This window comes from Lepisma saccharinum, chromosome 13, assembly GCF_977018435.1.
Source record: "Lepisma saccharinum chromosome 13, izLepSacc3.1, whole genome shotgun sequence".
NCBI classification, from domain to species: Eukaryota; Metazoa; Arthropoda; class Insecta; order Zygentoma; family Lepismatidae; genus Lepisma; species Lepisma saccharinum.
Window position 1 is genome coordinate 82,096,753 of NC_139241.1, and position 15,581 is coordinate 82,112,333.

Here is a 15,581-nt window from a genome sequence, read left to right on the forward strand (position 1 = left end):
TCACAGTATAATATTAATATTAATAATTACATATAATTATCATTATATATACAAAATATGTAACACCTTCATTGTGAAGGAAGGTCATCATTTCCCGGCGACATGAGCTAGCGCTGTATTGGCAACACTGTGCGGTTTCTCCATAAGCGCCGTTGTATCTTCTGAACGTGAAAACGACTCTAGGAGGCAGCACTACACACCCTTGAAATGGAGGCGGAAAATCTGGGTTTCAAGTCATTCTCTAGCCGGAACAACTTTTTGTCCATTCTATTCATTATGCCCATTGAGATTTTAAATAATTAAAACAAAGCGTCAACCAAGCTTCTGAAAACCTCTGCACTAGCGTACATACGGCCCCTGTGGTGGAGTGGTTAGCAAATCACGCTACGACACCAGGTGTCCCGGGTTCGAATCTTGGCCTGGGCATGGATATTTGTGAGCCAAAAGTGGCACAGAAAGTGAAGTAAAATGAAGCAAATCGAATCACAAATCACTAGCATACATAAAAACAAATAAGTTTAAAAACACACGGGATGTAAGAGAAAAATTAATGAGAATGGTAATCGACAATTTGCTGAACAACACTTGTGCATCTCACTGTACTATTTCTATATTGAATACTGTAAATGTGTTTACACCTGTCGCATTCTTAGATAAGTAACTAAATAAAGATGTTGTTTATTTGTAGGTGTTTATACACTCAACTTTCGAATTTCCTCATAATAAGCAAAAGCCTTGTGTGCTGGAAGGGATTAAACTGCGCTACTCATATTTTAGCGTAGTTGCAACCGTGAGCACACCGGAAGTTAGAAGGCTGTCTATAGGACAGAGGCAGTGCATTTTCCGAGATGAAGTTAAATTGGACGTGAGCCCAGTCTACACCCCAGTGGCCTGCAGGGTGCAGTGCGAATACCAAGAGGCTATGAAGGAGTGTCAGTGTTCCCCGCCTATATTCTACAACTTAGGTGAGTTCACTACTTAAGGGGCTTAGGTGTGTTCACTACTTAAGGGGCAGGAGGAACAATTTGTGACCAGCCAGACGCGAGGACCCTAAACTGCTCCTCCCCAACTGACCTTTTTGGTCAGTGAACTGGGGAAAGAGAGGTCCGTGCGCTGGATGGTTGTAGGAGGAGGAGAAAACTTAGCATTATGGGAGTACCATTTTACTTGTTCTTTGGGAATATCAAACTTCGGATGGCACAGAAAAACACAGGAACAGAAGGAGGACAGATGATAGATTTGATTTGCAGATGGAAAAGTCGAAAATTCTATTTTTTTTTATCCATAACTAATACATGGGATTTTGAAAATTGTTATTTTTCAAAAATCATATCTAGCATAATAATTATGTGCAATTAACTCTGCATGTAAATAAATTTTTAGGTGCGTAACAACTAGATTAACCTTTCATTCCTTCATGTTTCAGGTCCATACAATTACTGCAACGCAACGGGACTAAGTTGTATCGCACGAGTACACGGTACGTACTAACTGCACATAGGTATACATTATGTTGCGAATACTTTTCCATACAATGTGATAGGATCTTACAAATTCAATACTTGTGGTCCTCCTTAATCCACAAGGCTGCACGCTTTTTGATAGGGAAATCTTTGATGACTAGACTATTAATGGACACAAATGATGTGTTTGTTGCAGTTAAGGAATTGTATACAGTGTGCTTTCAATCCCATTCTCTGTGAGAAGGATAAAAACATCAATGGCAGGGATAAAAAGAAATTTATTTTGCCGGGGATAAAATTTTTTGTGGGGGGGAATCCCACCTGTTAATTTGCACACTGGTGCCACATACCGATCTATAAATATGGAGACAAAAATTCCACAAAATCTTGCAGACCAATCTCTCTTTTGTCTGTGAGAAAATAATCAAAGACAGGTTGCTAAAGTTCACATCCCCTCTTACACATATACTTCTCAGCATGATTTTCTTCCAGGCAGCTCTTGCTTGTCCAATCTTTCAGTATTATTTTTTAATGTTACTCAAACAATTCTTGATGTTACACATTTGGACATTTCAAAAGCCTTCGATAATATTGATCATAATCTTATTCATAAATTACAATCCAGATTCAACATCCAAGGAAATTTCTATCCTCTTTATTCAAGACTATCTGTGTGCACGAGAGCAATGTGTTATCCTTCCTGGCACCTCTTCCAGCATTCTTTCAGTTTTGTCTGGAGTTACCCCAGGGGAACATCTTAGGCCTACTTTTGTTCCTTCTATGCATGGATGATCTCACTGACAGACTGTCTTCTCTCCATATAAAATGTAGTTCTGTTTGCTGAAGATTGTAAACTCTTCAAAGAAATCTTATCAGAACAGGATTCTTTAATCCCTCTTGCAGAACTGCTTGTGTCATCAGTAGAAACTTCATTGAATCCCACACCATTTCCCTAAAAAGTAGTACACTCAATTCAGTTTATTCTCTCGAAAACAATCCCATCAAAAAGGTTTCCTCTCAAAAAGATATTGCAGTTATAATTGAATAAAAATTAAACTTTAATGAGCACTACTAAAAGAGCAATGCGCCTTCTCTGCCATCTGTATAGATTCATTGAAATCCAAAACCAATCATCCATCAGCATAGTTTTTCAAGTCCCTTATCTTCCCTATTCTTGAATACTGCTCCCCTATCTGCACCATGGCTTCAAAAACTAATTTCTTCCAGATTGACTCTGTCTTCAACGTTTTCCTCGCCATTGCTCGCCATAGAATAACTTCTCTGAGGCACCTCCATAAAAAGATATTATGTCCATCTTGAATAGCTGACATGAAATTTTTGCATAAAATCATGAATGGCCAAATTAAATTCAAATTTTTGATTAACAAATTTCATCTACTAGTCCCCACATGGCCAATGAGCAACATAAACCTCTTTCACAATCCCACCACAAGACTCTCCCTTCTACAGCGGTCTCTTTTCTACAGAATTCCTCACTCATTGTGTCCCATGACATGTTGGTACTGTAAACTGTATATAATATAATATTTCCTTTCCAGTTGTGGGTAATGTCGTGTATGCACACGCAGAGGTTAAATGATTCACACACGTAGGTACTTGATAATATAAAGATTAACACGAGGATGCAAAATAACAACCATTTAATGCTAAACTTACAATAAACATTTCTAAGATGGCTGAACACACGATCTCATAAAACAACTTTACAAACAATTGAATATCGATTCAGATATTATGTACACTTAACATTCCCCCTCTTCCTTATTTGACTTAGTTATATTTCAGTCTATCAGGCGGTTTTCTCTGTCGAGAGGACCTCCTACACTGATGCTGCTGTTGTCGCTGATGTGGGCTGCAGAAATCATCCAAATATGATGTAGACGGTTTGTCATCCGGCATAGAAGCTTCAACAAGCGCCAGACAACCACTGCCATTACTTCCATTTTTTCCTGTAATGAATAAGTATTCATCGCAGAAAACTGATCCGCGGTCTTGACCTGCTTTTGGTCCATGAATTCGTTCATGATTATCCTCCTCCTTCTTCTGACTTCCAAAATGATATCTATCTTTCTTGTCTTGTATCCACTTCAACTGATCTTCATGCATGACCTGGTTTCTACCTTCAACATTCACCAGCCATGCAACTTTGACTCTCCGTGCTATAATATTTCCCTTGACATACCTCATAGCATTCCTCTTGTCCTTAAATGGTAGCATAACCCATACAAAATCGCCTCTTTGGTTCACCTTTTCATCTGCTTCTGCTTTATCCATTTCGCAGTTTTGATATATTATTTCTTCCATTTGGGCATCAAATTTATTCCTGAGAATGTAGGAAAATATCATTTGCTGTGGCGTTTTGTCACCTGATGCTTCATATTCGCTTCTCAAAGCCACCAATACTTTCTGCAATAATTCTTGGATGTTGACATGCATATTCTTATTCAATTGCTCCTGTACAGCACAGTCTATCTTTGTTTCACTGTCTGCACGTAGCTCTCGACCTGACCATTGCTTTCAGGATGGTACGCAGGAGAATGGTACAACTTGACGGGACATTAATCACAGAATGTTTTAAATTCTGAAGATGAGAATGGCAGACTATTATCTACCACAATACACTTTGGTAGTTCAAAAATAGCAAAATGTTTAATTAGATAACGCTTTACTTCTTTAAATGAAGTAGACGAAACTCTATCACAATCTACCCATTTGCTGTAGGCATCTACTATTATAGTATAAGTAATACTTCTATACACAAAAAAATCCATATGCATCTTTTCCCAAGGATGTCTGCATTCAGTCCATGCACTATTGTTCTTAGCCATGTATTTGGCTTGACTGCTGCACAAACTTTACATTTATTTACATACTCTTCAATAGCCTTATCAATTCCTGGCCACCAATATGTATCTCTCTCTGAGCATTACTTTCATTTTTACAATACCATAATGATCTTCATGGGCTCTCTGAATAATATAATTTTGCACTCCTTTGGGAACACCAGTCTCTGACCCCAATACAGTACCTCATCCGTAATGCTTAATTCTGCTTGTCTTCTCTTGTACTCCAACAGTTCCTTCAATCCATCTCCTTTGAACCCTTTCACATCTTGTGGTCATCCTTTCTTGCAATAAGATTTTGTTAACTTAAGAATTTCATCTTGTTTACAATACGTCAAATTTGCCTGCTTTGCATTCGGCGTAAGCGTAACCTGGTACACAAATTCTTCTTGCCTAGGATCATCATTATGTACGTCAGGAAGTGGCAACCTTGATAACATGTCTGCAAGTTCAACCTTTTTAGTACATATTAGTTTATATGTGAAAGAAGCCAAAAATAAACACCACCTTTAAATGCGTGGCGATGCCATAATAGGAATTGGTTTTTCCATAGCTAACAATTGCTTAGCTGGCATTGAATCTGTCCATATTTCAAACGATCTACCTTGTACGTATTTTTGGAATTTCCTCACTGCAAGTATGATACATAAAGCTTCTTTTTCATGCATAGGATACTTAACCTCGTGCTTATTTAATGTACATGAAATACATTCAATCGTACGCAATTCCCCTTGTACTTTATGACATAATTGCGAACCTAATCCTGGGCCTCCCCAATGGCGCAGTGGTAGTGTCGCTGCCTTGTAATCAAGGGGTCCCAGGTTCGATACTCGGTGGAGGCACAAGTTGTTCGGATTCCACTTTAAACTGTAGGCCCAGTCCCGATTAGCCTTACTGTGCATAAAGTGGACTTAAACACCAAATCAATCAATCAATCAATCAATTACAAACCTAATCCATTTAACTTCTTTATTCTCGTATGAAACAAGGACCTTGGTATTTAGCAAAGCCAGTTTAGCTGCCTCGAATTGCCGCTGACAATCATTTGTCCATTGCCACTGCATATTTTTCTTCAATAAATTGTAAAGATCTGACAAGATAACTGACAGATTAGGCACACATCTTCTGTAAAAATTAAAACCTCCAAGGAAAGCCTTTAATTGTTTGGTGTTGCAAGGCTTTGGACATTGTATCAATGCATGCAGCTACTTTTCAGAAGGATGTATTCCTTCTTGACTTAAAGTATGTCCTAAATAATCAATTTTGTTTTTGAAGAATGAACACTTGCTCCAATTAACCTTAACATTGTACTCATTCAAACGGGTTAAAACTTTAAGTGTTCTGGTAACTGCTTGTTCTAAACCCTTGCTAACAATAAGTAAGTCATCTTGGTATGGAATGACAAAATCTAATCCCTGAAGTATGCCTTCAATTGTTCTTTGAAAGATTTGTGACGTGAACAGTACACCAAATGGCAATCTAGTATGTTGTACCAATCCCCATGGGGTATTCATTACTAGTAACTATTTAGCTTGATCATCAAGTTTTATTTGAAGGTAAACACCTCCAAGATCTAAGGTAACAAATACATCACATCCATTAACTTTTGGAAACACTTCGTTTTTTGCAATGGATAAGTTACGTTTTCAACATATTTATTCACAGTGTTCTTGAAATCGCAGCAAATCCTCAAATTACCATCATTCTTAGACACAACGACCATAGGACTCGCCCAATCACTTCAGTCAATCTTTTCTTGAATGTATTGCTAAATCAATTTGTCTAATTCAGACTTAACTTTGTCACGTAAACCATATGGAACATTATAAAATTTCTTAAAAATTGGTGTAATGCCTCGTTTCATTTGAATTGTGGCGGTAAAATGCTTAATTGGCTGTGACATATCATTATCGAATAACTCTTTATATTTGTGCCTAATAAATTTTATTAATCCTTGCACATCACAAGATGCAATCAGATTTTCACATTTAACCATCTGTGATTTAAGCAAGGTTTGCCCATGCACAATTTTCAACTTGTCAGCTGTTAACACAGATGAAGCATTAGTCATATCCTTCGACATAACCTAAGTTTGCCCTTGAACAAATTTCAACTTGTCAGATGATAACATGTGTGGCCGCGGTGGATCAGTCGGTAATGCGTCTGACTACCATGCTAAAGGTCCCGGGTTCGATCCCCGGCCGGTTCAAATCCGGGAACTTTTCTAACGTTGAAAGCGGCTCCGGCGCCCACCCAGCGTCGAATAACATGGGTACCTGGGGGAAACCCTGGGGGGTAAAGGCGGTCAGGGGCATGGTGCTGATCACATCACCCCCACTCACGACCGGATCAAGAAAGTGTGGGGCGTTACCCCACTCCCTATATGCCTTCATGGCGTGGTGCTAAGCACAGGGGAACACTTTACTTTTTTTTTACCTTTACCAGATGATAACATAAACGTAATATGAGTCGTGTCTTGATACACTTCCAACGATGGCCTAAGTTGAGATAGATTAATGTGATAATCAGGCAATAAATGCTTAATCCATTGTCTTCCCATGAGTGGATATTTTAAATCACATGCGACTACTTGCAATTGAAACTTGTGAACCTGTATCTATTTCAAAGTTCAACATAGAATTACATATTACATATTCGTACGAAGAAACAAACTTACTACACAATGAGCTATTTTCATATGCAATTAAGAATGGTCAGATTTAAGATATGGTTGCGATGAAACTGAACTTTCATTACAGTGAGACAATTTATACCCAATCGATCCTTCTTGCATAAATTTACTTTCTCCATTTACTTCCATAGTAATCATTCCAACCCTTAATTCATTTACACCTAACATCTCACTGTCCATATCATCCGAAGAAACAGGTTCAACAGCCTGCACAGCGTTAGCCTTGTACTTGCTGTTTAGTATTATTAGCTTCTTTATTGCGCTGTAACTTGAAACACTGGGAAACACCGTGACCCAATTTCTTACGGTATCTGCACTATTTGATATATTGTTGCTTTCTTTCCCGTTCATTTTTACTCCCCTCAGAATCCAATTGATTTTGTCTAAACCTAAGATTGGATCCACTTGACACAGTACTTTGGAATTTACAGCTATCCTGTTTTGGATTAGAATTCGCACCGGAGTTCAAACACGTATCGCCCTTGTACGTATTTACCTTTGCCCGGTTAGTGTTCACAAAATTTACATTGGACTGGACGTAATACTCCTTCATATCTGCTTCTAATTTTTCCATCTGCTTAGCTACCTCAAAAGCTTTGTGCATTTCATTACATTGTCAGCAATCAGTTTCTTGCGAATAGTGTTAGATCTGATTCCGCTAATTAGTGAATCAAATAAAGCAATGGAAAGAAACTCACCATAACCACACTGCTCTCCGATCTTTCTTAATCTCCTTACAAAATCTTCTATTTGTTCGTCTTCTTCTTGTATACATTTTCTAAGCTTTAACCTTTGCACAATATAGTTACTTGATGGACTATAATAAGATTTTAATCTTTGTGCAATATCCTGATAGGATTTATCATGAGGCAATGTAGATGCAAATAATTCACGCAAAACTTCATATGGCTTGTTTCCAATGACAGATATTAATCTTGGAACTTTCTTCTCCTCGGGAAAAGCTTGTGTTTGACAATAATTATCAAAGCGCTCCAAATACGCTACTATCGATTCATCTTGGGGATCATATTTATCAAAACCAGCTACTAAAGCCATTATACATTTACACTATAACACGAAGCTTAGAAGTGAAACATACTACCTTCGATTTGTAACTAAATTCTTGTCACCATGTATAAATCTCTCTCGTGTATGCACATGCAGAGGTTAAATGATTCACACACGTAGGTACTTGATAATATAAAGATTAACACGAGGATGCAAAATAACAACGATTTAATACTAAACTTACAAGAACCATTTCTAAGATGGCTGAACACACGATCTCATAAAATAACTTTACAAACAATTGAATATCGATTCAGATATTATGCTCACTTAACAGGTATCAAAATGGGAGTTTTCACCTTTATAATCATTTTTACAGCTAATAGAAGTACAGAGGGAACTAAGTGCAAGTGCTATCCCGGATGTGAAGACGAAATCTTCAGCACAGAATCTCCACATTTTGAAGCAGAGTGAGTGTTTCTAATCATAATGAAATTTGTATTTAGATAAGCATGTAATTAGGAATTTCAATTGAATGTAAATGAGGAATTTGAATTATGAAATGATGCATTCTATATGCCTGATAACTTCCAAAGATGATATTTTCTTTCAAAATTTTAAATTGAATGTTGAAACAGTTACTCTGTAAACCTTATAAGTTTATTTTAGGGTTCAGTGTTGATTCATTACCACATAAAACATTCTTGCATATATTTTATATTAATTTACAAGGTCTTTGTTAAGAACTTTGTTAATTTCCCTTTTAACTTTTGCTACATATTTCAATATTTCAAATATAATTTATATGTATTCCCTGATTTCCTTCCAAAGTCTAAATGTTTTAAGGAATTGAATACACAGCTCTGAAGATAATTGTTATTTTTTCATGCATTTTTGATGTTTAATAAGAACTTTCTCTTTCATTTCTTTAGTTACCATCTAAACTATATGTATTATGTTATGTACCATCTACCTAAGTATAGATACACAAGAGATGTAATATTTGGAATTCTGGAATTGTTTGGTAAGTCCGATCCTAGCTCGCTATAATTGATAATGCAGCTAGTGAAAGTCATAAATATGATAATATTATTCATAGCGATGGTAAATGGCGAAATATTCGTTAAAGTGCATTTTTGAGAAAACTGCACTGTATTGATTGAATATCTCTTCTGGAATTTAACTCCACAAGCAAAGGATGCATTTAGAGGGTGCTCCAGGGGCCTGAACCCCCTGAAAGATTTTATCGAATCCAAAATGAAATAAATAAAATATTTGTTTACTGTTGTATACTATGAAGTTGATTTATTTTCGCAGAACTTACTTAAATAAATGTAAGGATTAGATAGATAGATAGTTTTATTCACCTTTAGAATGAGTGCATTTGTGGTTTCGTCATGGTTGTCATTGGATAACATTTCACTACATTTCACTAGAGATTTTTTCTTATGGACTTAAATTATGTATAAAGTGTACTACTTCATGGGATGATTTGCAATTCAATACGTAATACAATATAATACATGGAATGAAACATAATACAATACAATGATAAAATAGTACAGAAAATGATTGAGTGAAAGCAGAAGAATACATATATTAACACAGATATATATATATATATATACAGCATCGTATAAAGTGGGTACCTGGAGGAAACTCTGGGAAGTAAAGGCAGTCAGGGGTGTGGTGCTGATCACATCACCCCACCTTCGACTGTGATCAAGAAAGTGTGGGGCCCTAACTCCACACCCCCTATATGCCTTCATGGTGTGGTGAAAAGCACAAGGGAGCACTTTACCTTTTACCTTTAACACATATATATCAAATTTGTAAATATAGAAAAGTTGTGTACACTTAAATCTATATACATATATACACATTGTAAGTAGGAAATGATTATTTTTATTATTATTATATTTGATACACATCAAAAAATTCATCCACTTTGTGATTTTACAGCCTTGCATGAACAGTGCCTGTGAAAATTTATACATACTACTACTAGTAGTAATATGCATATAAAGGAATTATCATAGACTTTGCTTTTCATCAGTTGGTCCTAACATCTTCTTTGGCATTCAATAAATAATCCATTTTGAACATTTTTTATATTAATTACTTTGGTAGGGCAGCTGTATACAAATTTATAATAATAATTCCTTTATTTGGTGGGTGAGGTACAGCCATGGGCTGCTCTACCACCTAACCCTTGTCATAAGATACATAAAACAAGAAAAGTCATACAAAAATTACAGGACAGACTGTAAATGTCTCAAATTTACAAAAGGTATCGACTGTTATTTACAAAATGACCTCAAGGCTGCTACACTGATCAAGTGAGCTTAAAACTCAATTGTTGTCATTTTAATGATGGCGCCTCCTGCATATATGAATACATGCACCAGTGGTGTATGCTGGTCTTAACTAGTGGGTAATCTCCGACACTTGATTCATCCCCCCACTCCTGAAGTCTCCCTGCAAATTTATGAATTTATGTGTGAAAAATTTTGCCTTATTGTTGCGACCACTGTCGAATAATTGTTGTGATTGCAGTTAATCTACGTTTACAATTTCAAATAATAAAACAAGAAAGTGTAATAAAGCTATAAGATAGAAACCTGTAACAAAGAATATGAAAATAATGCGGTAGTGAAATAATAACCCTCAATATTTATTGAAGTGTAAAATTCAAGTTACCCCAGTAACCAGTTACTCCTGCATTCCTGATTTTTGTTTTTATACATGGAAGTTTAAGTTCAAGACCGGTGGTACAAGAGATGCCACTGGCCTACCTGCATTAACTATTTGTAATTTCTCCGGAAAAGATCCTGTTCCAAATATTTCCACACGGGATACATGCAAATATTGTATTTTATCCATTGCCTTTAACTTCAGTAAACACAGCACTAGCAGGAATACTAAACCACTAACAGCTAAACAAATATTAATAGGAACAACAGCACAAAGCCACCTACAACATGCATTCAATTCCCTGCACCAATCTTCTATTGCGGTTCCTTCCTGCTTGACTCAGAATTAAATTCCCTATGGATGCTGAAAAATTCCCTCTTCCAGCTTTATATTCCCTGCAATGCGCGAGGTTCTATAAGTTGGAATCATTGCTTTTTTTGTTTTTATAATTTACATTCATACATATTTTAATTTATGATCATTATTAATCTAAAGGGGGAAAAGCAACTTAAATTAACTACTTAATATATGTGTATGTATATATATAATTTATTTCTGATACTTTCCCTTTTAAAAATTATTCATTTCTGTGAAAGAAGTACTCTCACTGGTTTTGAAGGCTACAAAGAGAAAGTTATCATGCATTTTAAAATACAAAAATTAAAAAAGTAAGCATAAAAATAGTTTAATTACTTCATTAATCCATTGATTATATTGTTATTTGACGTCGCTTTTCTGCCACTTTTGGCTAATCACTACGAGTGATGATATGAAATTGATGAAGGGACATTTACAAAGGACACCCATGCCCAGGCCGGTATTCGAACCCTGGAGCTCTGGCATCATAGGGAGCTATGCTAACCACTCTGCTATGGAGGTCGGTGTAATTTCTTGAATTTCTAGTTAAAATTTTAATTTATTTAATTACCTTCATCTTCAATATTAAAGTTCTTTTTTTTTCCTTTGACAATATCTGTTGAAATAGCAGAGATCAGGAAGACAGAAGCAACCGCAAAATGAGAATTAACATAGAATTGGTTCGCAAATGTTGTTCATATTTCCCTGTTTCTCGCGCACTTTTTAAGATCTATTTTCTCTACTTCCCTTTTCAGTACATAATTTGTGAACCCAGAATTCTGTTTCCTGAGAAATTTCTCTGTCGTAAACTACACAGCTCCTACGATACAAAGGCCATCGGTGAAGAATGGCAGAAGAGGGTGCCAGCTGAGGGAATGGCAAAGGCTCTGGGGTGGAGAGTCCGACTGATGGACTCTCTCCAGGAGGAGGTTACCCTTGCCATGGAATCACCGCACCTGAGAAGCAGTGTTTCCTTCCCCTCCCTCCCATCAAGGGATTTAATGGGAGCCGGTGGAATCTCACCCTGACATCACCAGATTCCCCCAGCTGGAGAAAGTGGCTGAAAGCATCTCGGACATTCAGCGGCAAAAGGTTGAAAACATTTGCATGCTGGAAGCAAAGAAATATGTGAATAAAAGATTGGTTCGGAAGAATATTGCGAAGAAATAGAAAACAACTTTATTAAAAATTATAGCCGGGTCATCTCCGATTACCTAGATGACCCAGAGAATACACTGTTGACATTCACCAGTGAAGAGCAGTGGTTTCTGTTCCTCTGGAAGCCTAAAACTTATAGACATTCTACAGAAAATAAAAATTGAATGTGTCTCTGCATGCCAGCAAGTTTACAAATAGAGGAGAAAGTTCGACAATGGCCTCAGTCTGCATGCAGATGGGTGGAAAGACCTTCACAGTGGCTCATAAGATTCCAAATATTCTTCTTCTTGAGGTATACAGGCACTAACTCTGAGTTGAAAATATATATGTGGATCAGTAATGAGTGTATGGTAGAATATAACAAACTTGTGCAACTTTTCAAGCAGAACTCTAATAAATAAAGAAAAAATCATTTGACTGTCCCTCGTATAATAATAGTTGAATACAGATAGAAAGAATGACTAGAACTAAATAGAAATAACAAATTTCACGCATACTTATATTACAAATACAGAAATGTAGAAAGACGTAAAAGGTAAACTGCCCCGAAAATAGATGCATAAAATGAACTTAAGACCTAAGTTTGGTTGCATTTAGCACAATTTAATCACCACACTTTTCCTGATTGAGAGGTTGGCAATGCTGGACACACGGTACAAAGTGGACTTCACATCTGTTTCTTGTCCAGCGCTGGGTGTCCAATGAGGGGAAAGGGAAGGTGAGGGTAGAATGGCAAAGACTACTTGTTCCGAGGGCGAAAAAAATGTTTCTTTCCCTGTTCTGCTTTTTCTCGATTTACTCCTGTTGCGTTGTTGTTTTTTTGTTATATTTTATCATGTTTATTTTCCTTTTCGCTCATTTATTTTTTATTGTTCTTTGATTGATTTTTTTACTTCGCTTTTTGTGCCACTTTTGGCTTATTTGCGAAGATGGGGAAGAGTGTTGATATGATGAATTTGACCAGAAATACCCGTGCCCAATCCTGGATTCGAACCCAGGACCCCTGGCATCGTAGGGCAATGTGCTAACCACTCCGCCACGAGAGTCGGTTTTCATTGTTGTGAGCATGAAGTGAGAAAGTGGAATAATGAATTGTATTACTCTGGAATGCTACAAAAACAAGCATAAAAGCCTATTACCGGGCATAGGAAGAAAGAAGTGGCATCGGAACATTGAGGACTGCCACTCAGGGTGCAAAATCCTGGAAGGGGGGAGGGTCAGGGGAGATTTCCCCCCACCAACAATCTTGGCCTCAAATATCCCCCACCAAAAATTTCTGGGGGGGAGAGTTTTTGTTATAAGAAACAAAGGATAAGTTATTACTTTTGACTTCAAATATACTGTACTAAGAATAATATCGAAAACGCACACAAAGTGGTGTGTTTGAGAGTGTTGAATGTTCTCTCTCTCTCTCTATCAAGAGATCATTACCAGATTTACATCAATACTGGAGTTGAGCCGATACTACCTTGAATCAATACAGATACCGACACGCTTACCGATTCCCACCGATACCGATACTTGAAAATAGCAGTAATTGAAATTTGTTCAAATCTATTGATCAATGTAAATATTCTTCTCTAATTACATGCATCAATTTCTCAAGATATTTGGTTTAGAATATTCAAGAATTACATCAGAATATTAAAATAGATATTATGTAATCACAAAATATAGTTTTTTTTGTGCAAAATTGGTGTAAAACAAAAAAGAATGTTTGAATTATGCATAATTTCAAAGATAATTAGACTCGGTGAAGGTGTGTCATGGGATTTTTGCGGACCCTGTGAAAGACCAATATGCCTGAAAAGTATCGGCAGATGAATTCAAACCGATATTTTCTGATACCGATATATCAGCTTCGGTAACGGCTCAGACCTAATCAATACACACAATAAAAGTAAAACAAGAATGAAAGAAAATAATAAGTATGAAATCTAATTGATTCATATTAACATCAACCAAAAACTTAGAAAAATAAAACACTTCAACTATTTTGTAATTTAAACAGTTAGCGAAGGAATTGGTTTGGTACTTTATAAATATTTGATATGTAAAAAAGTAACGAATTAATATATTTATATGCATTTAATAGTAATAAAAATAATGTATTTTTAATTAGTTAGTAATTTATTCTTACATTTAATAACATTATAAATATGTATATTGTAAAATTTTTAAATATATGTTGGGGTGTTTGTAGATTAAGATCTTTCCCCCCTCACCAGTTTTCAATGATTTCGCACCCTGCTGCCACTCGAATGACATCTCAAGCATCAATTTACAATAAAATCAAGAAATACGATTTACGAGTTAGCACACATGAAACGTTACTATTCAGGTGCATTGATAGATGCAAGAATATGTTGTTACATATTCAAAAATAACTTTAAAATTATATTTTTATATATTTTAAAAAAGTCGCACCCAAAACAACACAAACTCACATGCCTGTGCCTACCCTTCCAGCGACACCACGTTTGGCCACTGCAGACATCATTCTTTGTTATTCCTTCTTTGTATGTGTTTATGATGTTATTCTTAGTAAAGTATGTTTGAAGTCCAAACTAATTGCTTATCTTTGTTGTTATAACTCAAACTCTTACCCTCAGAAAATGTTCATGGGAGAAACATTTTAATAGAAGATCATCTTTCGTGGGAAGGTGGGAGATCCCCCTTCCGCCATGGGGATTCATACCCTGAATGTGACCACCAATGCTATGGAATTATCTTTATAATTAAGAACATGCCTGAATGTGAATTAACCACAAAGAGATGACATTTTCTCATCAAGACTGCAGTTCAAAAAAGTCAAAACAGGGAGCAAATATGGTGAACTCTCCCAACCAAATTGGAACATTTGGTAGCTTCGCATGAATGGTTATAAAACTAAAATTGCTAAATATAGTAGACTGCAGACTTCTGGAGTCTGCCTCTCTCCAGAGACAACCCACCCATTCATTTATACAAGAAGAAAATCTAAATTCCTACAACATCTTAAAAATTATCCATGTTATTTTTGTAGGTTTGCATCAAAATATTGCATGGCTCGAAGGGGGGGGGGGGGGGCATGAGCCTGGTTTGTTGAGTGTCAGTTTACTTCAAGTATATGTCACTGTTCTGCTGCTGTTCCTGATGAAGCATTTATTTCAGTTTAGAATGCAAACTTTGAAACGTAATTGGCTTTCCTTCTATCTAATTGTGGCTTATCAGATTTTTAAGGTCTGAAACACTTTCGGTTGCATCAAATAACTTGTTAATTCTTGAGATAGTGTCACTTTTTTAAGTGGCAGAAATCCATATTTCTGCAGCATTCATCACTGAACTTCAGCTACAAGTTATTGA

General features: G+C 36.3%; 1 protein-coding gene across 1 annotated transcript in view; it reads left to right on the plus strand.

Moving 5' to 3' along the window:
* Window positions 1–8,422: 8,422 nt before the first annotated feature.
* The window catches only part of LOC145997087 (sodium channel protein Nach-like), a 49,791-nt gene continuing 42,632 nt past the window's right edge, over window positions 8,423–15,581 (plus strand). The window contains exons 1-2 of the mRNA XM_083133706.1: window positions 8,423–8,497; window positions 8,960–9,051. Of these exons, the coding sequence (XP_082989832.1) occupies window positions 8,976–9,051 (76 nt within the window). The 5' untranslated portion in view covers window positions 8,423–8,497; window positions 8,960–8,975. The remainder of the gene's footprint in view (window positions 8,498–8,959; window positions 9,052–15,581) is intronic.